Below are 20785 nucleotides of genomic sequence, written 5' to 3' on the forward strand. Positions count from 1 at the left end.
TAATCCACGAGCATTACAGGGTTGGGATGTAGAATTTGTCTTTATTCCATCAAATAAGTGCAGCAGCTTTCCACTTCAGTATTTTCCAGCACTGATTTTGGCAAAGAAAAATAGTTCCCAGATCGGATTCATATTAAGCCTGCTCTTTTCACCCTCCCCCAATCTGAGCTGATTCCATGAGTGAAGTTAAGCCTCTATTTGCCAGTCTATTATTTTTAGCTCTTTCTCTTTTGTGTCTGTTTCCCTGCTTGAGGCTTATCTAGAGCAGCTATTCATCTTTCATACAGCAAAGACCTGTTTGATTTCTGGCTGCATGCCACTGAGGGCCAGGAAAAGTTCTCAGTTGTCTCACTGTTCCCCTTGCTGTGTTTCTGAGCAAGTGGGTTGTGTGTTTTCATACAGAAGAGTAATTACTTGGCTTCTTTTTCTTTATAACATGCACAGCCTATTCTTTGTCTTTGTCTTCAGAAAGACTTGACAAAGCTTGACGGGCACCCACTGTGTAAAGCTATTTAATTCTAGAGGTGTCTGAAAGCCTTTTATGCTTATTAAAAAAAATATCAACAAACCTTAAAGTGGTGATCTTGTAATTTTTAGGGAACCCAAAGAATATAACTTAATATCCTTATATTATCTGCCAGGATGCAAGGCTGTAGTAGGAGGACAAAGGGTTAGCATGGGTTTATCTGTTTATGTGTCCCTTTAATCCCGTCTTCTTTGCTCTTTCCCCATCCACCCTGTAGGCTCATGAGCGGCTGGAGGAGACAAAGCTGGAGGCTGTGCGGGACAACAATTTGGAGCTGGTCCAGGAGATACTTAAAGACATCACACACATTGCTCAGCAAGATAGCACAGCAGCCGAACTGGCCCGCATCCTCCAGGAGCCCCATTTCCAGGTAGGAGGGGAACCTTCCTGGGGGGCAGGAGAAAATTGAGGAGCAGAAAGAGAGAATTCCAGAATTTTTGTATGCCTTGTTGATTTGTTTGTAGAGTATTTGGCATTGACTTGGTAGGACAAGGAACAAAAATGGTACAGTTAGGTAAATTTAGATTCTGGACTTCATAATCTCATAGGGGGCCTGCTTGAAATTTTATTACATTTAGAAGCCTTCTGTTCCTGCTTAGAAATCTCCTAGATTTCTTCCCCAAAGTCTATTCCAAAAGGTTATATATGTATTAATTAGAGAGACAGAAAAAAGGGACAGAAAGCAATGAATACTAGTCATTGTGTTTTGTACCAAGCTGAGAGTGTTAGCATTATATATGATTGAGATGGGTACTGCCACTTACAGCAGCATTTCATTTGCTGAGATTTTATAAGAAAGGCTATCAGATTAGTGCTTTTTTAAAAAAAAACAAAAATCTGAAACATCTGGATGATCGAAGTAATTAATGACCTGCATTTATAACATTCTATTCAGTGGCAGCTGCATGTTTTTTCATCCAGGTGCTGAATTAAGAAGGAGTATCTCTACTGTGTAACTTTGACACATATTATATTGCAACTACTTGTACTCTAGTATATGTATAAAAGCGGTTAGATTTGTGTAGCTCGGGGTCGGCAACCTGAAAAAGCAAAAGAGCCACTGGGAACCGGTTCCATCACAGATAAAAAAAAGTGGGAGCCGCGTGCATGCATCCACGCATGCGCATGCGCATAAAAATGTTTTGTGCATGCACAAAATGTTTTTTGCGCATGCGCACACGTGGATACACGCGCGCGGTTCCACTTTTTTTTATGTGGACGCACCTCCACGCCAGCGGCAACGGGTCTCCGTGGTGACGGGTGCTGGGTTGCGGCGCTGCCTTCAGCCCGAGCGTCGCTGGAGCCACCCACGGGACCTCCAAACTGCCGCCCGACCTCCGCCTGAACACCAGCAGGTCTCGACATGGGTGTTTGGGTGGAGCTGCGCAAGCACCTCTCCAAACCTTTGGAGAGGTGCGCACACAGCTCTGCCCGAACAGCAGTTTGGAGACCTGCTGTTGCCGGTGGACACACCTGCATGCCAGTGGCAACGGGTCTCCGTGGCATCTGTTAACTAAATACACTTTCAAAGGGGAGGAGAGTTTGCTGCTGGGGAGTGTTCTGATTTCCATGACAATGTAGGGAAGGCCTCTGGCCATTAACAAGGCCAATATCTGCTGTGATTTTAGTTAACTGAGTTTTAATATCTTGGTTCTACTCTTCTATATAACTATAGCCTTTGAGGGATAAGGAGTGCAGAATTATAATTTAACATCCAAAGCTTTGCAATTGGTTTTGGTTTTCTAAATGGTGGAATGAATATCTGTATGACAATCTGATGAATAAGGCAAGTCTCCCTAGAAACAAAATCACTTAGTTATTTCTCTGTCATCAGCATGGTGACACGGTACGTCTCCATCTATCTTTAAAAAGTACGGTCCATGGCCACCAAAAACCAGAGCCCACTTTTTCATGAAGAATGCAAATTCCATCTGTAAGACTCAGAGACGTAGGTATGGCTATGGAATTGGTAGGTTCCCATGAATCCATGTTGTGTAATGGCATATCCAGAATGAGCGTAACCAATGATGGATAAGAAGAGAATATCAGTCAGACAAAAAAGACTAAGCCATTCCCCTCTTTGTGTGGGACACCCTATGTATTATACAAAACATGTATTTCACTAATTCTACTGGGCCTCTGTTCAGAAGTTGCTAGAACCGTGGGGATTCTGCTGCATTCCCTGCACATTTTCAACAACAATATTCACAAGAGAAGGTACAGGTTCATAAGAGCTTGAGGGTAAGCTCCAAGCAAATCTCTGGGTTGTATGGCTCCTAAGATTACTATAGTCTTGGTTTTTGTGCACCAGTGTGCATGTCCACCAGTGCGCTGATTTCCACTAACAACTTCAGAATCATCTGTTGCTGTGTGCTTTACCCCAGACAATAGCTATTTTATAGCAAAAAGAACTTGAAGCAAAGCATGAATTAAAGGAGCATGGGAATCTGAGGTTCCTGCAGAGGTTAGAAACTGTCTCTTCTGCCAGAGAGTACCAAAGGAATGTTAAATGCCATAAGCATATTTTAGAATCTGCATAAATATTTGCACTTTGTCCCACTGTCAAGTAGCAGGCATAAGTAAGAGCACCAGGTGCTAAATCTTAAGTATCTCAGGCAAAGAAGAGCAGCATGAAGGGAATACACAGAACATCCAGCATTCAATTTTCTAGAGGCATCCTGGTGGCAAAAGCCACCAAAGAAAAGAATGAAATTTGAGGAAACAAGATGGAAATCCTTTGACAATTGGATCAAGCTTCATTTGAGAGCAATTCCACTGGCCTGGATGAGGGGTGGAGGACCCAGTTGAATCAGCATCTTCTTTGCAGTCCTTGGTGTTCATCACAATACAGTGTAATTTTTTTAAAGGTCATCCTAATGTGGGGGCAGCAAAAAACGTACGCTTAAAAGAGCAATTGCTAGTTCTGCTTCCCCATCTCACTGTAACGGATTGGAAGTGGTTTCTGCAATGAAAGAATGCAGTGATTTAGTTAAGGCAAAATATTCAGCAACCCATTGATGACAATATATAGTCCACAGGAAAGTCTTTAGAGCCTGCCTAGTACAGTAGCTGGGTAGAGATAGGAAAGATACAAGGTATTCACAAATCAAGGAAAGTCTTTTGACACAACTCCTACAAGGGAGTTGCAATCAGGAGCTTGTGACTGTACTAAACCAAGTAGCTCTTTCATAGAAGAACAAAATTGAAGGATTCTGGAATCCCTGGGGCAGCCAAGCATAGTACATTGGAGTTTCTGATAGATGAAAGGAAACAGATACAGTATGCAGTGGCGTAGCGTGGGTTGTCAGCACCCGGGGCAAGGCAACCGGAAGCGGAAATAGAGGGGCGGGCGGGCGGTGACGTCACGGCACTGCTGAAAAGACGCGCCCCACAGCGGCGTAGACTTTCCAAGAAGAGTCGCGCGCATGCGGGATGCTTCCGGGTCCCTCTCGAGGGTGGCTGGGCGGGGCTCCGACCTGCAAGAGCCGCTGCATTCAAGCTCGCACGTGAGCCCCGCTAAATAAAGCCACGCATGCGCACGAAGCTAGGCCGGCCGGCCAGCGGGTCCGTCTTCGCTTGGCCAAACCTGCCAGGGCGCCTGCGGGGCGCTTGCGGTTGGCCTGAGCCTGGGAGGAGAGTTGGCCGCTTCTATTTATTTTATTCAGTTTATGTGGCCGCCCATCTCACCTGCCGGACTCATTTCGCTTTGCAAGAAAGAGCAGCTCGAGAGCGGAGCCAAGCCAACTCTGTGCAGCCCTTGGGGCTCCCTGAGCAGCTCAGTGCGATCGCCCCCCCAGATGTTGCGCCCAGTGCGGCCGGCCCCCCCTGCACCCCCCACGCTACGCCACTGACAGTATGGTATATTAGGATATAGACAACCTAAAAAAAGACCAAAGATTCACAAAAGAAAAGCAAGATGCATCTGGTGGAACAGAAGCAAGGACTATGCTGGGAACAGGAATAATAAGATGAATTGGAATCACAAACTGGTTTACATATCTAAAATCTTGGAACAAAATGGAAAAGATGAGTCTCTTATTGAGTCACCATTTGGCCTTTGGAACCAGCAGAGTGGATGTGCTGGTGTGTCAGAAAGTAGGTACCAAAATTCTTTGAGTGAGATAGGTTGCTGTTAGAGTAGCCATCCTCCTCCTATTCTTCCTGAGAAATTGTATACAGGTAGTCCTCGTTTAACATTAACATGTTCAGTGACCATTTGAACATGGGGTACTTATAGCAGATCCTTGTGGATGAAGCTGTTGCAGCATCTCCATGGTCATGGAATTGCAATTTGGCATGCTTGGTGATTGGCTTGCAATTATGACATCACAGTATGCCATGGTCACATGATCACTATTTGCAACCATTACTGCTGACATCTGACAAGCAAAGTCAATGGGGAAGTCTCCAGAAGGTTGCAAATGATGATCACGGGACATGCGACTATGTGGGATTTGCCTAACAAGGACAACTGGAACCACCGGAAATGGCACTGTAGGTCAGAGCCATCACATGATGTTGTACCTTATGACCACATTGCTTATTGAAAGTTCGAGTCACAGTGATTGTCAGTAAGCAAGGACTACTTTGGAATCCCCTTCATGGATTACTGCCTTGTCTTGGCGAAGGGGCTTGCGTAATTCAATGAAGCTATGAGCTATGCCGTGCAGGGCCACCCAAGACGGACAGGTCATAGCAGAGAGTTCTGACAAAATGTGATCCACTGGAGAAGGAAATGGCAACCCACTCCAGTATCTTTGCCATGAAAACCCTATGGACAGTACCAAAAGGCAAAATGACATGATGCTGGAAGATGAGCCCCTCAGGTTGGAAGGCGTCCAGTATGCTACTGGGGAAGAGCAGAGGGCTAGTACTAGTAGTGCCAGAAAGAATGAAGCGACTGGGCCAAAGCCGAAAGGATGCTCAGCTGTGGATATGTCTGGTGGTGAAAGAAAAGTCCAATGCTGTAAAGATTTTTTCTCCATAGGAACCTGGAATGTAAGATCCATGAATCAAGGAAAGCTGGACGTGGTCAAACAAGAGATGACAAGACTGAACATCGACATCTTAGGTATCAGCAAACTAAAATGGACAGGAATGGGTTAATTTAATTCAGATGACCATCAGGTATACTACTGCGGGCAAGAATCCCTCAGAAGAAATGGAGTAGCCTTCATAGTCAATAAAAGAGTAGGAAAAGCAATACTGGGATACAACCCTCAAAATGACAGAATGATCTCAGTTCGAATCCAAGGCAAACCATTCAATATCACAGTAGTCCAAGTCTATGCCCCAACCACCGGTGCTGAAGAGGATGAAATTGACTGGTTCTATGAAGCCCTACAGCACCTTATAGAACTAACACCAAAAAATGATGTCCTTATCATCATGGGGGATTGGAATGCTAAAGTAGGAAGCCAAAAGATAACTGGAATAACAGGCAACTTTGGCCTTGGAGTACAAAATGAAGCAGGGCACAGGCTGATAGAATTTTGTCAAGAGAATACGATGGTCATAGCAAACACTCTTTTCCAACAACCCAAGAGACGGCTCTACACATGGACATCACCACACAGTCAACACAGAAATCAGATTGACTATGTGCTCTGCAGCCAAAGATGGAGAAGCTCTATACAGTCAGTAAAAACAAGACCAGGAGCTGACTGTGGCTCAGACCATGAGCTTCTCACTGCAAAGTTTAGGCTTAAACTGAAGAAAGTAGGGAAAAGCACTAGGCCAGTCAGGTATGAATTAAATCATATCCCTGTTGAATATACAGTAGAGGTGACAAATAGATTTAAGGAATTAGATCTGATAGACAGGGTGCCTGAAGAACTATGGACAGAGGTTCGCAACATTGTACAAGAGGTAGCAACCAAAACCATCCCAAAGAAAAAGAAATGCAAGAAAGCAAAATGGCTGTCTGAGGAAGCTTTGCAAATAGCTGAGGAAAGGAGGGAAGCAAAAGGCAAGGGAGAAAAAGAAAGATATGCCCAATTAAATGCAGAATTCCAGAGAATATCTAGAAGAGATAAGAATGCCTTCTTAAATGAACAGTGCAAAGAAATAGAAGAAAACAATAGAATAGGGAGGACCAGAGATCTTTTCAAGAAAATTGGAGAGATGAAGGGAACGTTCAATGCAAAAATGGGCATGATAAAGGACCAAAATGGCAGGGACCTAACAGAGGCAGAAGAGATTAAGAAGAGATGGCAAAATTACACAGAAGAACTATACAAGAATGAGCTTAACGTCCCTGATAATCACAATGAGGTGGTCACTGACCTCGAGCCAGACATCCTAGAATGTGAAGTGAAGTGGGCCTTAGAAAAGCTGAGCAACAACAAAGCTAGTGGAGGTGACAGTATTCCAGCTGAGCTATTCAAAATCTTAAAAGACGATGCAGTAAAAGTGCTACACTCAATTTGCCAGCAAATTTGGAAAACTCAACAGTGGCCACAGGATTGGAAAAGATCAGTTTACATTCCAATTCCAAAGAAAGGCAGTGCCAAAAAATGTTCAAACTATCACACCATTGCACTCATTTCTCATGCTAGTAAAGTTATGCTTAAAATCCTACAAGCTAGACTTCAGTGGTATGTGGATTGAGAACTACCAGAAGTACAGGCAGGATTTCGAAGAGGCAGAGGAACTAGAGATCAAATTGCCAACATATGCTGGATCATGGAGAAAGCTAGAGAGTTCCAGAAAAACATCTACTTCTGCTTCATTGACTATGCTAAAGCCTTTGATTGTGTGGATCATAACAAACTGTGGCAAGTCGTTAAAGAGATGGGTGTACCAGACCATCTTATTTGTATTTTGAGAAACCTATATGCGGGCCAAGAAGCAACAGTGAGAACTGGACACGGAACCACTGATTGGTTCAAAATTAGGAAAGGAGTCCGGCAAGGCTGTATACTGTCGCCTTGCCTATTTAACTTATATGCAGAGCACATCATGAGAAAGGCAGGGCTAGATGAATCAAAAGTTGGAATTAAGATTGCTGGAAGAAATATCAACAACCTAAGATATGCAGATGATACCACTCTAATGGCAGAAAGTGAAGAGGAACTGAAGAGTCTCTTGTTGCGAGTGAAGAAGGAGAGTGCAAAAGTTGGGTTGAAACTAAACATTAAGAAAACCAATATCATGGCATCCGGCCCTCTCAATTCCTGGCAAATAGATGGGGAAGAAATGGAGGTAGTGACAGATTTTATTTTCCTGGGCTCCAAGATCACTGCAGATGGGGACTGTAGCCAAGAAATTAAAAGATGCTTGCTCCTCAGGAGGAAAGCCATGACAAATCTAGACAGCACACTAAAAAGCAGAGACATCACCCTGTCAACAAAAGTGCGTATAGTCAAGGCTATGGTCTTCCCAGTTGCAATGTATGGCAGTGAAAGTTGGACCATAAAAAAGGCTGAGCGCCAAAGAATTGAGGCTTTTGAACTCTGGTGCTGGAGAAGACTCCTGTGAGTCCCTTGGACTGCAAGGCGATCAAACCGGTCAGTCCTAGAGGAGATCAACCCTGACTGCTCTTTAGAAGGCCAGATCCTGAAGCTAAAACTCAAATACTTTGGCCACCTAATGAGAAGGAAGGACTCACTGGAGAAGAGCCTAATGCTGGGAAAGATTGAGGGCAATAGAAGAAGGGGACGACAGAGAATGAGGTGGCTGGATGGAGTCACTGAAGCAGTAGGCGTGAGCTTAAATGGACTCCAGAAGATGGTAGAGGACAGGAAAGCCTGGAGGAACGTTGTCCATAGGGTCGCGATGGGTCGGACACGACTTTGCAACTAACAATAACAACTTTGGAAAATTGAAGGAGTTTTTCCAGAGGCACTTTAATTTTGACCAGCACCCACCTCTCTGCAGGAGGTCCTCATCATGACAGGCAGTCATCCACAAAGAGGCAGGTAGACTGGCAAAAGCTTCCAGGTTGCCAAATGGCTAATCTTTGGTGAAACACAATTTCACTGAAGCATAGATTGCTCAGCACAGTATAAGAGCCAGCAAGATTGTCCTGAAAAAAGGGGGAAGAATGCAGTGTCTCTAACCTGTAAATTATATTGTTAAATTACAATATACAAGTCCATGTCCATACACAATATATATTGAATCTATGCAATATATTTCATCTAATAGTTGATTTGATTATAGTAAAATTAGTTAGAATGGCAAAAATGAGAATGGCACTATAAATGTAATAGATTATTAAATTAAAGCAGTCTTTAAGAACAATCACTGTTGGAATGTTACCTTTTCTGGATGTAAGAGTGTCTTCTAATGTTTTTGTTTCATTTTTAAGCACATTTAATGTTATAATCAACATTTCTTTGTGTTTAAATGTTTTATGACTGAGCTAACAGCTTACAGTATTTCCCTGGGAAAGTGTTTTGGGGAGGAGAGACGTATTTTTCTGCTTTAATGTGAACTTCCTACTGGATAGCTACCTGGATGGGCATTGGCATTCAAGACCATTTGGATACCCACTGACATTGCCCATCCTAGCCTTAGTCACCCCCCACCCCCAATATGTTTGATTTGCTGGTTTCTGATCTCAGCTGATTATGTCTTTCCTTCTCCCCCCCCCTCTGCTCTGTCACTATCCCTTTCTTTCCCTTTTCACAGTCCCTTTTGGAAACCCATGATTCTGTTGCCTCTAAGAGCTACGAGACTCCACCACCCAGTCCTGTCCTGGACCCCATGTTCAACAACCAGCCAGTTCCACCAGATGCTGTACGCATGGTGGGAATTCGTAAGACTGCTGGCGAACACCTGGTGAGCAAATACCTTCTATAGGTTGGATTTTATACCAGTTGTTGGCTTATGTATAGTATCAGCATAAATTATGTTCAAAAACATAGAACAAAATTGTTGCCCCAAAGAGCTTACCATCTAATATTTGATACCTGAAGAAAGTGTTACAAAACAAAAAAAGGTTTGATATAAGCAGATTTATGTTGTTTGACGAGAATGAAAATTCATCTTTTGTTAATGGAGAGGACTGAGTCTAATTGTTTAGAAATAAATATCTAATTGTTTAGAAATAAATTATTTCCAAATCACCAGACAGTGCATTCCTGAGTGAATATAAATTTATATAAATTGCTAGCCAGTTATCCAGGTACATGATATGGGACGAAAATGTGGAGAGGAACTGAAAGATCACAGAGTGAGGAATGCTTAAAATTTTGAAAATATCTGACTTAGAAAAAGGGAATAGAAAGGAAGAGAATTTGTTGTCATGATAATTTCTGCTTCTAATTTTGCTGTCATCTATCATTGCTTTTAAAGTGTTTCTGAACTGTTTTATTTAGTTTTACTTATGTACTACATTTTAAATGGACATATACTTCCCATAGAATTCCTGGCAGGGTTCACCACAGACCAGCTGATGCCTCTAACATCTATTGCTGTGAAAGTGCTTTGGAAAATTCACTTTTATGAAATCCTGTATAACATTTACCATTTTTCATTATGTAGTAGAATATATTAACTATATGATATTTTAGGTTTTCCTATTCAAGATGTGTTGGCTATCTGTCCACATTTCATTTCCCCCTCTTTATTATCTTTATCATTAAAGAATATCATTATCTTATATTCTTTATAGATATTAAAACATGTATTTGAAAAATAAAAAAAAGAAAAGGAAAATCCACCTTTAAAGAAAAAAAAAGAATATGAAGCTTGGAGAAGCTTAGGAGGACTTCTACATGTTCTTCTTAGCCAGTCTCAAACTGTCTCCCTTCCCAATACATCAACCTACTGCATTTTGCAATTCATGAGGGAGGTATCTAAGGGATGAGTAATAGATGCTCTTGGTAACTGAACGGAAAATGCGAAACATTATGTGAATATTAGAAAGGTAAAGACTCTTAGCTCCCCCATCAAGTCCTGCTGTGCTATCTCATTGTAGTGTGTGTGTGTGTGTGTGTGTGTCTGTCTGTCTGTCTGTGTGTCTGTGTGTTCTAGGAAGGGATAAGTAAGCAACTAAATCAATGGATCATTGAGCATATCCTACCTGAATTCTCAAGGCATGAATGACCAGGCTCAAATTATCTTACTATGGACACATTATGCAAAGATGTAGCTTCCTAAGGAAGGGTCTCATGCTGAGAAAAGTGGAAGGAGAGAGCAGAGAAGGATCAGCAGCAAGAGTGGTGTGCTTGGTTACAGTGGGGATAGATGCACCATTGGAAGATCTGAAGGACCAGGCTGGGGACAGATGTTTGTTGAAGAAAATCTATGTGTTAAGAAGTATCTATGACCTAATGGCATGTAATCATCACCATCAAAGACTTTTGAATTAAAGTCAACTCCTGGAAACTAAATCTTATTTTCTTAAAAATAACAGGGAACTAGTATGTCATTCCTTCATTCAAGAGGTAGGTTTTTTTAAAAAAAAAAATTCCCAGCCTAGCCTATAGCCTAACCAAGTTTGACTTTAGCTTAGAGTTGCTTTTTTTCAAATCATCCAAGGTCCCTGGGTTTGCATTTGTTTCTCTCCTCCTAGGGTGTGACTTTCCGTGTGGAGCGTGGTGAGCTGGTTATTGCACGTATCCTACACGGTGGCATGATTGATCAGCAGGGGTTGCTGCATGTGGGTGATATAATCAAGGAGGTGAATGGGCAAGAGGTGGGCAGTGATCCACGAGCCCTCCAAGAAGTGCTAAAAAATGCAAGTGGAAGTGTTGTACTCAAGATCCTGCCCAGTTATCAGGAGCCGCATCCACCACGCCAGGTAGGAGAAGTAATCCCACATCCTCAGTATGATACTGCTACTTGTGATCATTATTCTTCCTAATTAGAGTAAAATATGGAACATATCTTTCATAGTATTTATTATTTTATACATCTAGAAAAGCAAAAACAAAATAAGTGAACCCATATAAAATAAAAGAAGACATTAAAGATCTATTATATTAAAAGGAAAGGAAAAATGCTAATTCAGTTATAACAGTGCTAATTATGTTTATTTAAGAACTGCTACCACTCATCTTTAGCAACAAATCTTGACCACGTAAAATTATATCATCCAACTGATATTCTGAAAAGAGTCCATTCAAAAAGTGAAAGGTGACATTTTTATCAAGCCAATCTTTGGTATCCAGTACACATATGTCTTTCCAGGAACATATGATAAATTTTGACAACAGTTGAAGCATGATTAATTCAAATTTCTTAATAAATAGACAAATTTCAATGTTTTGGAATATAACTTAGCAACATAGCTTAAATCAGCTCCCTGAATTTGATTCACCATAGCATGAATAGTAAACCAATAAAAAACAAAACAAGGAATATCTCCAAAGCAGAGTTTGATATTATTGTTTTTTAAAAGTTAATTGGTCCAGTGATCTGCATATAATTTGGATTACAGGTAGTCCTTGATTTACAACCATTTGTTTAGTGAACATTCGAAGTTACAGTGGCACTGAAAAAAGTGACATATGACATTTTTTCACACTTATGACCATTGCAGCATCCCCACATGGTCACATGATCAAAATCCAGACTCTTGGTAACTCTCTCATATTTATGATGGTTGCAGTGTCCCGGTATCATGTGATCACCTTTTGTGACCTTCTGACAAGCTAATGGGGAAGTTAGATTCACTTAACAACCATGCTACTAACTTAACAACTGCAGTGATTCATTCAACAACTATGGCAAGAAAGGTTGTAAAATAGGGCAACAGAAATTTTGGGCTCAGTTGTGGTCATAAGTTGAAGACTACCTGTAATTAATCTTGTGCTAAGATTATAAGAAAGGTAATTGTGTGTTAAAACGTGAGATCACTGATTTTGTAGTATAGGAAACTCCAGTTCTCTATTCTAAATTTCTTATATATCATTCGTATCTATTTCAGTAGGGCAGAGCTTTTTAACCAGTGGTACTTTGGCACCTGGCCGGTAGTATGTGACCGTCCTAGAGATGTGGTAGTGGAGGGGAGAGGAATGAGCTGAAGCGGCAGCAGCGTTGCAGAAGCCTTGAGGGAGAGACAGATGGAGCTGCAGGGCTGTCAGGGGTCGGCAGAGGCCCCAGGATTTGCGCACGTGGCTTCAAGCTGTTCGGTGCTTCTGCAGAACTGTCGGGTCTCAGCGCCAGGCTCCAGCTGATTGGTGCTTCCGAAAGCAGCCCTTAGCTAAAGGTGCACGGAAAAGGAGAGGGGAGGAGAGAGGAAACGATATAAAAAGAGGAGGTTTTGGCAGGAAAGGGCCAGTGAGGAGCTGCCCCCGCCCTGCCCCTGGGCACGCACACAGGAAGCGGCAAGCGCCCGCTGTCCCTGCTGACCGCTCACAAAGAAGAGAGGCCAGCCCAGGCTGACCGGGTGCTGATTTACAACCTCATAGCTAACATCAAAGCCAGAACGCGCTCAGCCTTAGATCCACGGGGCAGCCCTGGAACCAGCGACGGGCCGCCTTGCTGCCTCACCCACCCCTTGGGCCCACGCATAGGAGGAGGCAGTGATCACGTGCGGCCCAGTACCCCTGGGGGCCACATTCTGAGCGCTTTGCAGGTTTATTTTTTTAAGCTGCCCGACTTTCCAGGCAGGAGCCTTCCCATTTTGACCCCTCCCCTCATCCTTGCCTCTGTGCCTGAAGGGCCTCTGCCTGGCTCTCTGCTCACTTCTCCCAGACCATTGCGTGTGTGTCTGTGTGTGTGTGTGTGCATGCATGGAGGGGTCTCACCTCTTGCAGCCCAATGCTGTGGTATTGGGGAGAAAAAGAAGGGGAGAGATAAGAGAAGCTGGGAGCTTCTTGCAGCCTTCCATGGGGCTGGGGGTGGGAGCTGAGGGGTGCAGGGCACGATGTGATTGGTGACATGTTGAGAAAAAGAAGCAAATACTCCAAAAAACCAGCTTTCATTAGTTTACAGCCTGCCATCACAGAAGGTCTGAGACCCTCCTGCCCACACACACACACACACACACACACACACACACACAAAGAGAGAGAGAGAGAGAGAGAGAGAGAGAGAGAGAGAGAGAGAGAGAGAGAGAGAGAGAGAGAGACACATGCACAAGTCTAGGATAGGTGAGCTGAGAGCCACACAGATGCAACAACAGGGGGAAGGGGTCAAAATATGAAGCCTCTGCCCACCACTGCCTGCCTGTTTCCACCTCTGCCTCTAGCAGTTTTTAAAAAAAGGGAAGGAAGGAAGGAAGGAAGGAAGGAAGGAAGGAAGGAAGGAAGGAAGGAAGGAAGGAAGGAAGGAAGGAAGGAAGGAAGGAGATTATAATGAGAAGGAGGGAGGGTCTGAGGGAAGTCCTGCCTCAGCACTTGGCCACAACCAACCCTGCTTTCCTTTTGCCATCCCCTTGTCCCCTCCTCCTGACTCTCCTGGTGGTCTTCCATCCTATTGCTGAAGATGCTTTGGTTACAAAGCCAGGGCTCCTCATATGGAGAGGGATTGGGCCTCCCTCTGGCCCACACATTTTGCCCTCCCGCACACACCATGAGCAACCTGGCCAAGGAGAACGAGCCAAGCAGCAGCCTCAAGGAGAAGCTAAGTGCAGCTGGGCTCCCCCCTTGGGGAAGGCTGGCTGAGGTGGGCGCTTGCTCTCCACTGCCCAGGGCTCTGGGTAGCCTGCACTGCCCAGGGGTCCTCCGGGTGGCCTGAGAGCAAAGGAACCACCACCGAAGAAATTAAAACTGGTACTTTTTTCCTTTTTTTAATGGTTTGTAACATTTTGTTAGATTATGGAATAAAATACAAAAGCAAATAGTAGGACATAGTGGGGAGGAAGAAGGGGGGAAAAGTGAGGGGGACAAGGAAGGGAAAAAGAAAAGATACTGACTTCTGACTTCCTCTGTTGCAGTAGAAGGAAGCATTAACGTTGAACCTAAACTTTTTACTTTTCCGTAATAGTATAAACTAGCCATTTCTATAACAACAAATAAATCTAATCAGTAAAACCCAAAATCCACCCCCCTTTTTCCCCCAGTCATCACGCTTTTGACATCTTGCTAAACACTGGTGGTACTCGAATATTGTCATGTCCTAAAAGTGGTACAATCTGTGAAAAGGTTGCAGTAGGGTTTTAAAAGTGTTGATAAAAAGATTCTTGATTTATCTCCTGGGGAAAAAAATCATCTCCACTACATCCAAGTTTACAGGGATTTCCAAGAAAGCCAATGTATTTGAGCTCAAGAATGTAACCATTTTTTTTCAACTGTATTGCTGTTCAGTTATTTCTGAATGATCAGAACTTGTTAAATAATGGTTGCAAGGAGTAATTCAATTTTTTTTTCATTTGATTCACTAACAGAGTTAGGAAATCTGATGCCCTTCAAGTGTCTCTATAAACATTTTAAATTAAAGAAAATTAAAAAGTACATCAATATATAGAGAGGTGAAACAAGGGACTGTTCCTCCTCTTAGAGTTGGCGTGGAGCATCAGTCTTAAAATGTGCTTAACCAGGAAGGGAAAATGCCAGAGATACATAACTTGAATGGGATCATGGGCCAAAGTGAATGAAAGTGACATATCAGAAATCAACATGTGTGTTTATTCTAATTGTAGCTGAATGCTGTCATTCTTTATTCCTGACAAGTTCTGCTTAGGGGAAAGAGACACATCTGGGCACTTAGCCTGTCCTAGTCCTCCCCACCCCTGTTTTCCCGTAGCCAAAATACTTTTCATTCTGCTCCACCACATAGAGCTTTCTTTATGTCATGCAGAGAGATTTAAACATGAATTAATGCATGAGTGTTTTGGGCAAAGTGGTGTAAGAATTTAATAAGCAGATGTCAACTCAGTTACGTATGGTCCACTAATGTCATCATGACAATGAAAAACTACAGGTTTCCCACACATTCCTTTGCTAATATAATCCTAGACGAGTTGATAAGTGCTATGAGCAAATTCCTGCTTAGAAGTCAAAGGTTTTAAACTGAGCTGTTCTTCAGCATAAACCAGTCTTGTCTCATAGTTCTTCAGAGTACAGAAGAACATGAAAAAAAAACTCCCTAGGGCTCTTCAAAACTGATCAATATTTGTTTGTTTGCCATATAAGCAGGTACCACTAACTGTATAAAAGTTAACCTTAAACCTGTATCTGTCCATATGTGTTGGGATTACAAATCTCATAATTCTCCACCAGTATGACCAAAAGAAGGTCTGGAGGAACATTGTCCGTGGGGTTGCGATGGGTCAGACACGACTTTGCAACTAACAATAACATGACCAAAAGAAATTCCAATACTTGTGGAAGGAGCAGGCTGAGAAAGATTGGAACATAAGATTGGACTATAAAATCAGATTAGTACATTGCACTAAGCCAAAGTTAAATATTAGTGGTTTATTCAATAAACTACAATTGGTAAAATTATACAAGACCATAAATCAAAACCAGATAAACCACACTGTGACAAGCTCCTGCAGACATTTGTTTCTTGTCTTCCATTCTCCAGTTCTATCCAATCCAAACTTATTAAGCTACCTTTAGTATATTGCATGAAACCTGTAAACAGGTGCCCATGTTCTTTTCTACTGCCAGTGTCCATAGGGACATTCATCATCAGCTGATTACCTCTTTTTATTTAAATTTAAATTTAGGTTTCTGTGGAACTTTGATAATATTTATTTGCATTATTTGTTAGACAAGCATGGTAAATCTATCTCTCCAAAAAGAGCAAAATTTTGCTACATTATGTGTAAGCTTTGCAAATTAATATCTTAATATATTGTTATTAGGGGTTAACTTTATTTTTTTTAATGCATATCCTTCTATTAGACAATGGCTGAAGTCAAGTTTCTGTCTACCTAGATCATATGTCCCTAAATTTTTAAGGACCTGAGCCTTGGTGGAGCAGTGGGCTAATGCCTCCTTAAGTAACACCAGCTGCCTGCAATTAGTGCAGGTTCGCATCCCACCAGGCTCAAGGTTGACTCAGCCTTCCGTCCTTTCGAGGTAGGTAAAATGAGGACCCAGATTGTTGGGGGCAATTAAGCTGACTTTGTAATAATGCCGCTTGGGTGTGTGTGTGAAAGCCCTAATGAGTAGGCATATACATAGAATGAAGGCTACTGCTAAGCTTGTAAGCCGCCCTGAGTCTTCGGAGAAGGGCGGGATATAAATGGAATTAAAATAAATAAATAAATAAATGTGCTTTGGGCATCACCTAAATTGGTTGGAAGGTGACGGCTCTGAATTTTCTGTTATGGTAGATGTAGCCAATCAGTGAACACCAGTTTACCAGAAAATAAATATGTAATCTTTGCTATCCCTTCAGTTCTTCAAATGTACTCTATCATTCTCAGTTTACCATTATCTTTTGGGAGGAGAAAGACAGGAAGGTCAGAAATCAGCTAAGCGTGATTGTCATGCTGAGGATTTTTCTTTCTTTTTTGAGTTAAAAATGTTACTAAAGTTTGGATCTTTACTGTATACTAGAGCCAAATATCTCTTTTTTTTGTATTGAAAAATCTATATACTATTAAAGATAGGAGATGCAAAGAACCATATGCATTCCATGAGTTCTGGCTGAAGGTTCATTGGTGTCCCCGCATACCCTATTGAGGACTTCTGTGCTAGCTGCTAATACACCCTTCTTATTTCCCATCAGTGAGCTTAACAAATAAATGGTAGCTAATTAAGGCACACAGAAATTCAGCAAGGTTTTTTTCCTTCATGTAAATGCATTTGTAAGGCTATACTTGTGCGGAGGAAGCTTCCCTAGCTACAATTGAGTACAGATGCACTTTACTATGGTGAAAAGGTCAGTTGAGAATGGGTAATGTATTTAGCTTTGGGGCTTCAACCTTTTTTGGAAGGGGGATAAAGTTGAGATGGATGAAATGGCCATTGCTTGCCTGTTCCAGGGGGATATTTGAATTCCAGTTTGGAGTGACAATTGTGGATGCAATTTACAACAGAGAAAAAAGACAGAGGAAAGGTTAAATGTGGCTTCCACCTTTGGTCCTCTGATATCAATTGCCTTTTTCCTCACTGTGGCCTTCCATGCTTTGCTAACACAGCCAAATTGTCAAGCTACAGCTAGATGAATTAACTTTTACTAAATGAAAAGCAGCTTCACAGTAAAATATGTCTTGTCATTTTCAGCCTCTGCCTTGGGCTTCCCTGCAATTTATGTTTGGACAGTGACATTAGTCTAATTTCAATATCTCAGACTATTCCTAGAACACATGTACAACTATTTTCAGCCAATGAAACCCCAGTCTCCATTTTCTTTTCCAATGACCTACACATCCATTTTTATTTTACTATACCAACAGAATTGAATTCTCAATGCTGTGCATTGTAGAAATGTTGACGGAAAATCCAGAAATGGAGATTTGGGGAAGAGATGAGCTGAAATTTCTTTCTACCTTTGTTGCTGAAGAAGTATTGAGTCTCAGAGTTCCTTTGCAAACCCCAGTCTTTGTTCCAACTCTGCAAGCATTTGTATGTGGAGGAAGAGGAGTGTGAATGAAATGTCCTGTACAGACAGGCTCAGATATGACTGTTTCCCCGGAGACATCAACGGTTTTGTGCTGGCTGGAGTGCAAATAAAAGGAGTCTATGATGCAGGGGGAAGAAAAAAATAAAAACCCTACAAGTGCTTTTCATTGGCTGCCTTCCACTGCCAGGATCCATTGTTCAAAAAAGAGACAACTGGCAGAATGAATGATCCTATACTGGCCATGCTCTTGTTTTGTGGATTTTTTAATTGTATGTAGGCTATGACTTTGATTGTTGGATTGTCGTTTTCAGGTCACAAGAGGGCTGTTGTTGGCAATGGAGAAAAGTTACATAAAGCCATGTGCATAAGCTATCTCAGTTACTCCAATGTATTCAGATGAAAATGTAGCTAAGAATACGGGTAGCTGTTTGCAGGATTCTTTGGATTTTGAGGTTCCGTTCTGGGTTGTGTAAGAAAACATGAATTCTAAGAAAAGCAGCTGAGAAAAAGATGTGGATATGGACGTATTAGGAAAATATACTCATATTAGTCCGAATAAACTTGTCCCTGAAAATACAGGAATGAATTACTCCATTCTTTACTGCTATTCCTGATGCTACTATGTTCAGTTGTAAGTAATTAGTAAATTGTACCAAAGCAACCTCATCTCCTCTCACTTTCATCTTTCAAACAATTTTACTGCATTAGCTTTACATTCTGTATTCCTACCTTTTTGGAGCCAGTTGTGCAATATATGGTGAATCTTGATTTTTTTTTCTTCTGATCAAGAAAAACATAGTAGAGTCAGGAGTCAGGTTTTTTTGTGCTTACCTTATTGAGGCCTGTAGAAGAATTATTTCCAAACCATTACATTATATCAAGCAAGTCAAAGTAATCAGGCAACAATACTGGATCACAGAATGCTTAATGAGTCAGTAACAGTAAAATCTCAATACACTAAAGATCTCCAGGTTTTGTTTGTTTGATTATTCAAACTTCATAAGTTAGAGTTCAGTGACTCTTGATCAGTTCTTTGATTCTCATTCTTCACAGTTCTTCTTATCCAACTTATGCTGCTGGGATAAGGGATGAAGAGAAGTTTGTAGCCTTAGAGGGAGTGAAGAGTTATTAATTTATTTATAGTTGTTATGATAAAGCTTGGAAATACATTTCTTTTTTCTGTTCTTTTTATATTCCAACTTTTTCTCTTTTTTCTTGTACTTTTTATTTCTTTCTATTCTATTTTCTTTCAATTTGTTTTAGGTTTTATTATTATAATAATAATAACAATTCTTAATAAAATTTATATATATGAAATGCAACAATTCTTCTCACACAGCTTCCTTTTCCTCCCTCAGGTATTTGTGAAGGCACATTTTGACTATGATCCAGTCACTGACAACCTCATTCCATGCAAGGAAGCTGGTCTGAAATTTGTAGCTGGAGACCTTCTTCAGATTGTCAATCAGGATGATCCCAACTGGTGGCAGGTATAACCCTTGTGTCTGTTGATGAACCATGTGTAATATTGGGACTTGATATAAGGTCCAGCAAGGACAAAATTCAGAACTCTTGTCACTAGGTAGAAGTGGGCAATTTACTAATGTAGAATGTCTTTAGAGTAGTAACAGCTTCCTAATTATTCTTCCAGAACCCTCAGCCATGCCAATATCTTAGAGTTTATTTTTCACTCCTTAACTAGCATGCTATTTGTAAGTGTAATGGAGGGGATCCTGACCAGTTGCTAGTTTATATTAATATCTGTTCCTGGAATAGAAGTGGAGAATGGGGACAACACACGTTGTGTCAGGCAGCAAAATATTTTGAGCCCCTCTTGGTAATTTACTGCACTACTGTAAAGTTAACGAGCTTCAGTTCAAAGGAACATAATCACAGTCTTCTTATGTTAACCCCTTTCTGTAGTTGTATTCTAGACTGTCTTGTTAGTGAGAGAGTATTTTGGGTAGAACAAGAGAAAAAAATTCACAGTAAATTGAAATCTAAACGGAACAGAACAGAACCAGTAATATCCCCAGCCCCTTCCCACACAGTTAAACCCCTGATGTTTCCACCATCTCCCATTTTTTGTGGTGAAGTGATAAAATTCCTGCCAATTGCCCTACCTTTTAGCTCCCCTTTCTTATATATTAAGAAATTTTCCCTGCTCATTGCCAGTATATGTTGGAAATTTTTCCAACTTCTGCCAAGCTATCTATTGGGCTTAGAAATATATCATTTTTCTCAAATTTACTCTGTTCTGGATTGCTATAAGAGGTGGTAGCCAGAAGGCAGAAGGCAGAAGTCAATATAATATAATATTGCCAGAAGGAAATATAATATAATATTAATATTAAATGGAGAGCAATATGATGATGCTGCCACTGTTGCTAAATGCAGATATGAAGATGCTGCCATTGCTAAAACCTGAAGTAGAGTATGGAAAAGATGTTGACATCAATGCTTTTGACAGAGTTTGTTAAATATGAGTTAATACTTTTTGTTAAAAGTAGTTCCTAACAGTTTTCCACATAACTCTTGAAATCAAATTTGAATTAGGGATGGGTTGAGTATTACCTATACCATATAGGCCATACACTTATTTTGCTTGATTCTTATCACAGAGACAGTAATTGAGCTTCCTCAAAGAAATATAAATTTAATATATTTTGAGATTGATGCACGCTGAATTCTGTCAGCCACTTGGTGGCAATTATTTGGAATATCTGCCACTGCAGCAAGACCAGTCTTGTTCCCATTAAACCATCCCATTATTCTTTCTTCCCATGTGGCCTAGTTGCAGTGAGAAAATAAACTTGTAGGTTCATAGAACATGGGCAACAT

At 41.4% G+C, this 20785-nt stretch overlaps 1 protein-coding gene across 1 annotated transcript in view; it reads left to right on the forward strand.

Moving 5' to 3' along the window:
* Positions 1 to 20785, forward strand: part of MPP2 (MAGUK p55 scaffold protein 2) — a 77703-nt gene that overhangs the window by 45258 nt on the left and 11660 nt on the right. Inside the window, exons 4-7 of the mRNA XM_083376270.1 lie at positions 744 to 896; positions 9161 to 9310; positions 11049 to 11276; positions 19303 to 19434. Of these exons, the coding sequence (XP_083232396.1) occupies positions 744 to 896; positions 9161 to 9310; positions 11049 to 11276; positions 19303 to 19434 (663 nt within the window). The remainder of the gene's footprint in view (positions 1 to 743; positions 897 to 9160; positions 9311 to 11048; positions 11277 to 19302; positions 19435 to 20785) is intronic.

The sequence above is a fragment of the Vipera ursinii genome (assembly GCF_947247035.1).
Source record: "Vipera ursinii genome assembly, chromosome: Z".
In the NCBI taxonomy this organism is placed as follows: Eukaryota; Metazoa; Chordata; class Lepidosauria; order Squamata; family Viperidae; genus Vipera; species Vipera ursinii.